Below are 11939 nucleotides of genomic sequence, written 5' to 3' on the forward strand. Positions count from 1 at the left end.
GCCTCGGAGAACATTTCTCAAGTAGATACGCTGATTAACTGTTGTGGATCTCGGCAGCAAAAGAGAGGGGGGATTTCTTCTCTTGCTTTGTTCTGCTCCTGCAGCCACTCTTCCATCACTGAGGGTGGTCCGACAGAGTGGATACTGATAAAGCCCTTTGCCAATGCATGCTGCAGCTCATACATCACGCCATGGAGTCAAGTGGCTGCAGATGATTGTTATTTTTTTTTTAGTGCAGGTTCTGTGCATTTTTAAACAGAAGGACTATTTGAATCCTTTACAGGTTGCAAAACAAAGAGCTACTTATTTTGGTTTTAAAGTAGTGCAGACGGAGACCCCAGATGGTAAAGCGTGAGTAAGAGAGGGCGTACTTTAAAGCCATTAGTCTCCATCATATTAAATCAGAGTGCTCCAGCACCAGCACTCTGGAACCCTTTATTGGGCTTTCCTGCACCGCGGGTAAATGGGGTGATAATGAAAGCCAGTGGGCACCTTTCAAAAACGATGAAGCATTTGTCAAATATGGCACTACGGAGGTCCAACTGTCATGATGATGATGTGAAAAATGATGCAGGAGGAGTGTTGTAGTGCCCTCTGTTTGTACTCTGCTGTACATGCCAGCGGGTGGTGGAGAGCAGTTTGCGCAGCGCTTGTTGTCTTTGTGGAGCACTGAGACCTGTTTACACCAGGAAAACAACCAATAGATTGCTGTTTTTTTTTATATTTTTATGTATAGCAGCTGATTTAAATTTCCTATCAGCTCCTTCTCTGCTCTGTTTGGCTGCATTTATATTCCAACAGCATCCAACAAACAATGAAACTGACCTTTGTTTTGATTAACATCAGACAAACTTGCTTCTGTATGGAGGCTCATTTCTGCCACGTTAAAAAAGGGTTGAAGAGATGAAAAATATACTCAGAAATCAAACTGAAGGAACTTTTTCATTAGTTTGGTTATTACATTATTATTATTTTTGCATTTTTTGGGAGAGAGGGGCATTATTGTTGAGTGAATCGGGTAAAGTCAGGTTATGGATGAGGCATGTACACGTTTTCTTGCAGCAAAATGAACACGTGTGTTCACGTTTGTTTAAAAAAACAAATAAAAAGTACAATCTACATTAAAATTGATATTACCTAGAAACTAGCCTTCTTACGTTTATTAGAAAATCTTTTCTGACAAATAGCCATCACAAAAATAATGAGATAATAGGTCAGATAAACTATGAGATATTAAGGAAGCAGGTAAACAACTGTGAAATCAAATTGTTTTATAAATAAGTCAAAAAGATGGGAAAAGTAGGGCAAAATTACAAGAGATAGGCTATTAGTCAAAAATAATGTGGGAGTGAGTCAACTTTTAAGAGAATAAGTCAGATTTAAGTCAAGCGTTCAACATATGAACTCAACATTATGAAATAGTAAATCAAAATTAACAATTTTCAACAATTTTAACTATTAAGTTACATTATAATTAACCCAATATTAAGAGATACAATACATCAAAGAAGATGTTTTCTTTTGTGGTTTTCTTTTCTTTTTTCTTGGCAGAAATCGGCTTCCATATGTGCTTGACCTTGAAATAATCAAACAAACAAACAAAAAAGACATCAGAACAAACTACAAACATCCCACCACACATCAGCCTCAGATAACCTCCAGCTGGATCCGCGGCTGAGCCGAAGCACTAAAAAGTGAGAGGGTGAAAAAAGCAGCTGTGCATTTTCACATTCCTGACCTGTGCCATAGGTCCCCTCCAACAAAAGTTTGACCTCTGTTGGCTCCGTCTATAAAGGAGGGGAGCTCGCTGTTGACAAGGCCAGTATAACCTGAAGGACGCTGGGTTGAGGACCAGCAGCTGTCTCAACACGGAGCCTGGTTTTGCTACTTGGATGGTCATAAGGTCACAGGGAAGTCAACAGTGAGCAAAATGAAAAGTGACAGTCATCAGGGCGGGGGAAAAGATGACTAGACCTGAGAACAATTCAGCAACAGAAAATCTCCCTTTGTTTTATTCTTCGAGCATGGAAATGGGAGCAAATATTTCATTTTAGAGAATCTTTCTTACTTCTTTGACCTCAGTGGGGGGACTGCTGCATGGAAACAGGGGAGATGAAGGGTTAATGTGTGGCCGGGGAAACCTGATGCTAATTAAGTCTTTGGAATGCCACATACTGACATTGTAGCGCAGAAAGCCCTCAGAGTGGGTCAGGCGTGGACGGAGCCGGCGGTAATGCGTGTGTCTAATGTTTTTATTCCGTATTGACAGCCGGGAAAGCCAGACTCACCGAAACCACGGAGCTGAAGGTAATGTTGTGGCAAGAAGTGGACATCTGTGTGCGCGCTCTGTGCCCAGACTCATAGTTTTTATTTCGCTCTCACTTTCATCTGAAAGGAGAAGCTGAGTGATGGACTTTTTTTTGGAGATGAATGTAAAAGCTTAACGCGCATTTTTCTTCTTTTGCAGGGCAGAGAGAGAGAGAGAGAGAGAGAGAGAGAGAGAGAGAGAGAGAGAGAGAGAGAGAGAGAGAGAGAGAGAGAGAGAGAGAGTGGCATATAGCTGACGCGAAAAAATGGTTTCAGTACCACCGGTGCTGTTGCTGCTGCTGCCCTGGGTATCACTGCGCGCTGTCGCAGAGATCTGCCGCGGGACGCACTGCTACGGCGCGGAAACCGGCGACCCAAGACCGTGCACCGGAGCGCACTGCCCGGGGAGCAGATCCTCCAGACCGCCGCGGCAGTTCAACCCGACAACGCAGGGGAGAGCGGCGCAGATAGTCGCCAGCCAACACCACGCACACCCGAGCTCCACCAGAGATGCGCACGCGGCCGCCCAGCCGCTTCGCGTGCGGCACAGCGGCGGCGGCGACGGCGCGCGGTTGAGAGCGCCCGAAGTTTCACCTGCAGGATGCACCGACGCGGACTGCGCCGCTCTTGTGAAACAATTTCAGCCCACTAATGACACCCGAGACTGTAGAGGGATCGAGTGCAGACTGCCGCTGAGGATACGGCCAAGGGCTCGAGCGAAGCCGTGTGTGGGTGAGGGATGTGGTCCGGAGGACGGCGCGAGCCAGCTTCCTCCCGTCCATCTGTCCGACAGAGCCGCGCAGTTCCTGGGAGATTTCCCGGAGCCTGGATATCCGTCGCCGGAACTTGGCGGCGCGCCTCTGGGTGTCCAGCTCACATGTGACATCAAGCCAGGTCTGCTACCGTCATCATTTGTGATCATTTAACTGTTGCGTTCAGGTGATTGTTGGACGATTAAGTTATTTGTGCATCAGTGAGACGTTTCTGGTTGAGTGACGAGCATCACAAGAAGAGGATGAATTATTATCGTGCTCTAGGAAATAGAATGCCTATAATTCAACCATGCATGCAACCCTTTATTGACTTAACCCCCCTTCTTCCCACCAGCGATCTGCAAAATGGGATTATGGTCTAAAAGAAATAGGAAGACTTTGTTGACCTTCAGCCCCAAGTACAGCAGCTGAACTGGAAAAATGTCTCCAAGTCAGTTGTCTAGAAAATGTGGAGCCCTTTGATGTTTGTCCATAAAGGAAACTTTCACTGCACTTGCCAGCTCGGCAAATAAATTGGGGTCACTGGGTGTTCACACTTTGTTCCAGCAGTATTTGCAGAAATCAGGCTCCCGATTCTGCCCTAATCTCATCTAATCACTTCCTCCACTGCAGTGTTCAACAGTAAGAGCTTGTCTGATCAAATATTTCCTTTTGCATGATTTTCCCCCTCAGGGGAGAATGAAGTGCCCTCAGAAGATGCCCTCATCTTGCACCTTCAGCTGGCAAAGGGGCAGGAGAAGCTGGTGGAGGCCCTGCGAACCCAGCAGATGGTCATCCGCGACCTGCAGCAGAAGCTCGCCGACCAACAGGAGGCGCTGCTCTCCCAGCAGAGGGAGATCCTGGACCAGCAGCGGCGCATGTACGAGCAGATGGACGTGGTGAAGGCCCAGTACGGCCTCCTCTCGGACACCGTCAAGCAGGTCTCCTTCCACAGTCTGCAGGGGGATCTGCAGAGCTACTTCGAGAGCCACCTGGCGGGTCTGCAGAGCCAGGCCCGCAGCCACCTGCAGAAGTCCTACGCCGTGCACAAGATGGACATCGACTCCAAGGTGGTGGATGTCGTGGGGGAGGCTCACATTCCTCAACCTCTGCTGGGATGCCCTTCACCTTGTGGGAAGGAGGAGTACTGCGATTTTCAGAGGGACCCTGCTCAGTGTGAGAAGTGCACCATGTGTCCACCGGGCTTCTTTCTGATCTCACAGTGTTCTCCTTCGGCAGACAGGATGTGTCAGGTATTGTCCTTTCAAACAGCTGATACGGTCACACCCTTGTATTAAAAACACACGGCTGTTGTCTGTCTTCATCACTGCACAGAAAAGTGTGAATTTTGTGTTTTACATGGCAATAACCTCTGATTTGGAGGGGAAAATCATCCCTGATTAGAATAAAGCTAAACTCAGCTGTTTGTGGTTTCCATTTAAAAAACTTTTAAAACTGTATTCGCAATGACAATTTGTATGGATTGCAGGACAGAGACGAATGCCTCGAAGTACCAAACATTTGTGGTGAGCGAGTGAAGTGCCTTAATACTCCAGGTAACACATTGCTTATCTTTCGGGATAATGAAAGCAATTCATCTCCTGATATGTAGGCAAAACATAATATTTCCTCCTTGGTTTCTCTATTCTCTCTCTCTAACTGCACAGGGGGTTTCAGGTGTCTGGGAGTTTCCGATAGAGAAGCAGTGACGGGCTTGTGTGGTCACGACTACTTCTACAACCAGGAGCTGCAGGAGTGCCAGGCCTGTTCCGACTGTGACGGAGAGCCTGTTTCCGCTCGCTGCACAGCCGTCAGTGACTCTGTCTGCGGTCAGGCTTCAGAGACCCGGCTCTCCCAGTCTTGGGGGGCCAGTGTGGGAGTCCCCCCCGCCAGGACGTCTGTCGCCCACATCTCCTCCGGGCTCCAACTAAACATCCGAGGCAAAGAACGTGTCGACCTGCTGTCCAACGAAGCGGGGCAGGTGACGTTCCTGCAGCACGGCCTGGTGTGGTTGGATCATAACTTTGCGATAAAGCACAGCTGCAGGAACTTCCTTCAGGTGGGGATGAGGCTCAACGGGAGCCAGGAGGAGGAGGGCCGTGACCTCAGCGGCGTGCGCATCGAACAGCCGGATGGGAAGTACTTCCAGGGCGTCAGCACCAGCAGCGGAGTGGAGGTGGAGCCCAACCACACCTTCACCCTGCTGCTGAAGAGCCCGAACCAACACTGCAACCAGAGCAAGGATCTTAACGTCTACGACGTGGCCACGCCCTCTTTCAGCCTGCTCTGGTTGTCGCACGACACCGGTGCCGTCGCCATGACGGCTCAGATGTCCCTGTTGACGCACTACCAGTCCAGCTACCGCCCAACTTTCCGCATGACCTCCGTGTCCGACCCGTACATGGTCATTCTAACGCACGACAACCGCGGCGTGCGCTTCACGGAAAGCGGCATCGTGAAGTTCGTCCTCCAACAGGCGCTTTACTCGATGGGCCACACCTGCATTCGAGAGGGTTTCTCCCTGATTGCCTACTCCAACCGCAACGGGACGGGCCAGGAGGCGATGCAGGCCTTCAAGACGGGCGTCAACTACAGGGACACCTCCATCACGCTCTCCGGCACCATGAGCGTCGCCGGCGGGGACACGCTGAGCTTCGAGATCACGTCGCCGTCCCAGTGCAACGTCCGCTACTTTGGGGACAGCACCGGGATCAGCATGCTGAGCCTCATCTGGATTCCCTCAGCGGTGTCGTCAGCCCTGACTGCTACCGTGTCCAGGACCGGTCTGCCCTCCGGAGCCGTCAGGAATAAGCCGCTGCTGTTCCAGCAGATCAGCGCGGACACGCCGCAGGTCCACTTGGCCCGTTCTGGCGAGCCAGGCAGCCGGAAGAACTTTATGTTCCACGAGAAAGGGACGGTGAACATAGCCCTCAACCTGAAGCTGATACACTCCTGCAATATTGTAAAACTTACTTTACAGCGGGTGGGGGGTCAGGGCGGGCAGGCGGGTCCTGTGGCTCAGCAGGTGTCTGGATATATGCCTGAAGGGAGTGAGTGGGCCAGTATCGGGCTGAGGGCCTCGTTTCCGGTCCAGAACGGTACGGCGGTCTACGTTACTCTGGACTGCATCCGCGGGCGAGTGAACCAGATAACACACGAGGGCGGCACTAACATTTCCACCTCTGGGTTGCAGTGTGATCCGGGACGGGATGAAGCCTTCGTCATTAACACATTTTCTGAGGAAGGAAAAAAAAGAGACAGTTTTGCACAATATTGAATTGCAGAGCAGATTCAACAATTTACCAAATTAAGAGAGAATACTGGCAGATGAAAAAAAACGTTATATAAATGTTATTCATCTGTTACACATATTTTGTCATATTTGTTATTAATGTATGTTTTATCACCTGTTTAGACTTTTATTGTGAAATCTCTTTTGGGTAGGAATAACTAAGTACTGCTTTTGCTTGAAGTACTACGGCTGGTTGAGCAGTGACCAATTCTTCACGGGATGTGTGTGTGTGTGTCTGTGTGTGTGTGTGTGTGTGTGTGTGTGTGTGTGTGTGTGTGTGTGTTTGTACAGTATGTATGTGTTTGTGTAAATTCATGTGCAGTGGTGCTTATATATGTGTGTGTGTGTGTGTGTGTGTGTGTGTGTGTGTGTGTGTGTGTGTGTGTTGTGTGTACACATTGGCATGCCTACTTTTGTATGAGCCGTTATGTATATCCTTCGGTTCCTGCACATATTTAACTTTATGTAACAAACCTTTCTGTATTATATCATTAGGCATTTAAAACAGTAGTTTAACATTTTGGGAGATACACTTTTACACTTTCTGAATGAGTTAGATGAGGAGATAGATACCAATCTCTGCTGATTAGCTTAGCCTAGCACAAGGACAACACAACGGGAAATAGCATAACCAAATATGCGTAGCAGCACCTTTAAAGCTCAGTAGCATCATGTTTGTTTAATCTGTAAAAAAATAAACTGTTTGTTATTGAGAACAGTGAACCATTTTTTATACCGGTCAAACAAAGAGGTAAAATTTGGTGCTGGTTCTTGGGTTTTCTAGGCTTGGACAAATTATGCTAGCTGTTTTTCTGTTTCCAGTTTTTGTGCTAAGTTAAGCTAGGTGGCTGCTCATGCTAGCTTCATATTTACTCATATAAGAGTGGTATCGACCGTCTCATCTAGCCTTAAGGCCTTAAAATATCGGTAGAATGACAAGTAATTGACAGGAAAATGCTAAATACTCACCTACGAATATTTGTGGTCATAGACAAAAGTAAAAACATTTAATATGTTCGTTACACACCATGTGATTAGTTGATGTCTGTATTCCGGGAGAAAAAGCTAAAAAAAAAACCTGAAACAACAAAAATAATGATATATTGAGCAAATTAATCTATGTGTAAAGGCCTTTACTGCATTTTCCAAAATGTCAAACTGTCCCTTTAATGCTCTGAAGAATGACGAAACAATATACACATGTGCTATGTAAACTCTCATCAGCAGGAGTTGGTATTTGATGATGTTTTTGATGATATTTATTTGCCTTTTATAAAACAGGACTTTTGTATTTACACTATAGAATACATATATTTGTCAGAAAAACAGAAATATGTCGTGTATATGGTAAAGCGCTGAGGAGGCAGTGTTAGTATTCATGCCATGAGAGCTTCTAAAATACGTTTAATTTTCACACGTGCAGTTTAACATAGTATTATGGAATGTGCAAACATCATACTTTGTTTTTTTTTTTGCCTAGTACTGTTTCCCTGTGAACAGTTGCCCATGCGTATCGCTCCTAATTGCCTCTGTGTGGGTTCTGTCCTCTAAACAATTAGGCATAATTAAGTGTTTCAGGGAGTTTGGCAGGGAAGCTGCCATGGAAATTTCTTCAGCTTTATTCTCACTTCATTATGTTTTAGTGATTTTTTTTTTGTCCTGCGGTTGGGCTCCCTGCACACGTCAATGCATGCATTCTTGTTCAACACCAAATAAAATGTACATACGTTTTTTGCCAGAACATGACTTTCACTCCAGCTTGTTAATTCACATCACAGATGAAAGATATTTCACAGTTTAGTTTGATGATTACAGATTATATTTCATTTAGCATAATGCTAAAGCATTCCTTTCCAGCCACATCATTGGACATCTCAAGTGGCCTTAATTCAAATATCTTGACATTTATTGTAAGGTGGACTTCTTTACTTCATTACATTCAGACATTACTCATTGTATGTAATCTCTAACATGCTGAACCGATTTGAAAGTAACTTTATTCAAAAGCTATAGGTGCCAAAAACACAGGCATACCTGGAAAAATCATACACTGTGTTTTCCTCTCAATTGGTCTTAATCAAGGTCAAATTATTCTTCCATCTATTACCTATAAGAGATCTGTTCTTTAGCTTTAACATAACAAATAGCCTGTGAGTCAATGAGAGAGAGAGGAGGGCGGAAAAAAAGAGTCTGGTTGTGAGAAACAATCAAATGTTTCTGTCGGCTGCCTGAATTGAAAACAGGTGTTTCGGTGGAGCAGCGCTCCAGATGTCTGACGCCGTAGATCAAATGAGACCCACAGCACTTGAAGAGTTTCAGAGACATCAGAGAAAGAGAGAGACAGGGACAGAGAAACAGCAGGAAGGAGGGAAAAAACTGTGTGTGTGTGTGTGTGTGTGTGTGTGTGTGTGTGTGTGTGTGTGTGTGCATTGAAAACTATAAAGCACCTTTAATCAATATTTTCCATATTAACGAGGGATCAGATGAATACACGTAATGTGAAAGGGTTTGCTTGTCGTCACAAATAGTTATCCTCCAACTTGAGTTCCCCGTTAGCTCTACGATGCTTCTTATAACCTCTTAGCCTTTATTGTAGTTAGTTTTGAACTTTCATCATCATTTCCAGCAAAACATCTCTGAAAATTTCACCTTAAAATGTTTATTGCTATCTGGGCATTAGGATCTAGTGTTGCAAGGGCAGATTGCCAGTTTTCAGCCCAATTACAACTTAAAACCCTGCCAACTAAAAACCCCAGCATAGATCATAACCTTGCAAGACACCTGTGTGAAACCATAAAACCACAACATTCTCAATAGAAAACACATTATAAGAATACAGTCATATCTGACTCAACTAGCCAAGAATAAAAAGTTACATCAAAACTTGCAACCCACAAACAGGGCAGGCAGACAAAAGAAAACATAAATCCCCATGTCACTGTCAATAATGATGTCAAGGTTCTGTAAATGTTATCTCTCAAATTAAGTCAATTATGAGTCAGAGGAGTACAATGAAGTTAACAGAATTCTGTATATTTTTTAGCATAAAATGACAGCTTCTTTGGTCATATTATTTTATAATATTTTCAAAAACCTGCTTTATGTTTAAAAAACAGCCCAAATATCATCTACCAATCCAATGCTATTTTTCCTATCTCGACTTAATCAAAAGTAGCCCGACTGGGTGGAAACCAACCAGTCCAATCTGGGAACACTATGCATGACTGGAAATGTACTCCTACAGTGTGCAGAACGCATTTTCATTGGGCGACAGAAACAACAACAAAAAACAATGGCAACAGCTTTAACCAATTTTGGTGGAAAAACCTCTGCAGTTTATAATTAACAATTTAAATACTTCAGCAACAGATTTATAGTGACTTGGGGGAAACAAGTTGTGAACACACAACACAGATACATTATCACCTTTTAAGTTGGTATGATGGACTTTTTAGCAGAATTCTACCCACTCAGAGGACACAGAGAGAAATTCGCAATAATTTGGTTTCATGTTTCTTGCACACTATAGAATTTAAGTTCAGTCTTCACTTTCTTTTAGCTCAATTTTTAGTCCCCACCACCTCCTAATGGAAATATCTTACTCAGTTTACCAACTAATTGTGGCTGGCTGTTGATTTGTGCTGAGCTGGTAGTTTTTTAAATCTTTATAGCTGTCTGGTGAAGCCAAAATGAAGCTATAAAAAAAACAAAACGATGAGCTGAAATTCCCAATATAGCACCGTAGAGCTGAAGGGAACATAGTTCCATAAGTAGTCATGCGATCCATTATTTATATAACAAAAGATTGATTGAAGCAGCTTTAAATTAGATGCATTCCACATTTTATAATGCAGGGTAACAATACACCTCACACACATAAAACCAAGAGGTAGTAAAAGTTTGACTGATGATAAATTCAAGATAAATTCATCAACCAAAGATTTCGGAAATTCAATTAATCAACACTGTGTGTGGATGTGGAAACACAAAAAGGTGCCATGCAGTTCGACGGGCTGCAGACTTGCATGCCATTTTATCCGTGGCAAAACAGAAAAGACATCATTCATCGCCGCAATGCATCTGTTGTGAGTTTATTTGCTTTCTGAGGGGGTTTTTTGTGTTTGGATTTCCCTCAAACAGTCAATGGCATGCAAGGAAATTACTTAACACAACGCAAGTCTCTGTTTCCACTACTTAGCTATCAAATACATCTATTATGACTCATTGTTATGTTCAGAACATATTTAACAAAATACTCTTAATGTGCATCTGCATCATTTGTTGAACACCCTCCTTAACCAGACCTCGCCCCAGTCTGCTCCGATGTTGACCTAAATCCAGAAGACAGACGTGCTTTAATCAGAAGCGGATGTTACTGTACAAGCCAAAGCCTCATGCCTACAGGGGGAAGTTTAGATCATGTGGTCAGTTCTGATGCTTCACTCTGCAGTGTTACGCTGGTGCTCAACAGTGGATTTTTGGGGTGCGAAGAAAGTCTGAAAGTTTTTTATCGAGCTTATTATATATAAATAGTGGAAATATGGAAAAGAATTCCATTGGGCATTTGAAATGTCTTCATTACTGGATTGAGAGACAGCTGAAACCTACTTATCTTAAACTTTGGTATCCTGTAGTCTAAACTGCCAAGAATCGCTGACTTTATATATAGGTCTGGCCTTATTTAAAACAAATCTTTCATCTAGCCATTTCACTTTTATGCCACGAACTTTAAATCATGTGCACGAACTAGATGGATGACACCAAGTGGATTCATTCCATCAGACAGGAAACCGAATGGTGTCATTTATGCCTGATTTGAAGTCAAAAGTATGAGGCCACATCATCCAGCTGGAGAGATTAAAGATGACGTTTGCTCTAAGACGGGGGTATTAACCGCACAGCCCAAGGGCCAGAGCTGGCCCGCCAAAGGGTCCAAAGCAGCCCACTGAAGTCATTCATTCCAATTTTTCAATAAGATGCACTTTTATACCTATTGTCCACTGGGGTTATGCTGTCCTAATAAGAGTAGCAGGCCCTTTGCTGATACATTATCATAGATTCCACTTAATAACGTAAGTTGACGTAGTCATCCCTTTTACCCGTTGGGTTGTGGAGTCCTACCGTTTTGAAGCATGGAGTTCACCATCTTGGAGTTGTTACAACCAGTGAACAGAATGTGACCATATCTGGACTGCGGAGCAACCTTACTGGATCTGGCTCCATCTGGCTCCTGGTGGGAAGCTGTTAACAAAGCTAGCTTCCAGCTAATTGCATCGGTAGTGTGGTAGCAACGGTAGCAACGCCGTGGTAGCAACCTGTCCATCGTAGCGTAGCCACACCCTAAAGCATACTCTCCTTTATGGTCTATTCGACTCTAAATGGTCAAAATCTCATTGCAAATCCATTAAATAGTTGTTGAGATATTTCACTCTATATTCATATCCATCTGTTAGCAGATAGTGTGGCTAAAAATGGAGTTTCTTTTAACCACTTCCTCCTCTGCCTCTGAGAGAAGTTTGTCGAACTATAAAGTGCAATATGTGCCTTACTGTAAGTGCCAAACTACTTCATCCATATCTCTGGGTGTT

The 11939-nt window shown here is 44.3% G+C and overlaps 1 protein-coding gene across 1 annotated transcript; it reads left to right on the forward strand.

Annotated features, from left to right (window-relative positions):
* The first annotated feature begins 2531 nt into the window (after positions 1–2531).
* nell3 (NELL (neural EGFL like) family member 3) lies at positions 2532–8108 on the forward strand. Its single transcript, XM_084034252.1, has 4 exons — positions 2532–3201; positions 3753–4312; positions 4549–4615; positions 4727–8108. The coding sequence occupies exons 1-4, from the start codon at positions 2574–2576 to the stop codon at positions 6334–6336; spliced, it is 2865 nt and encodes a 954-aa protein (XP_083890378.1). The 5' UTR covers positions 2532–2573; the 3' UTR covers positions 6337–8108.
* The last annotated feature ends 3831 nt before the right edge of the window (positions 8109–11939 follow it).

Source organism: Eutrigla gurnardus (assembly GCF_963514095.1).
Source record: "Eutrigla gurnardus genome assembly, chromosome: 18".
Classification (NCBI taxonomy): Eukaryota; Metazoa; Chordata; class Actinopteri; order Perciformes; family Triglidae; genus Eutrigla; species Eutrigla gurnardus.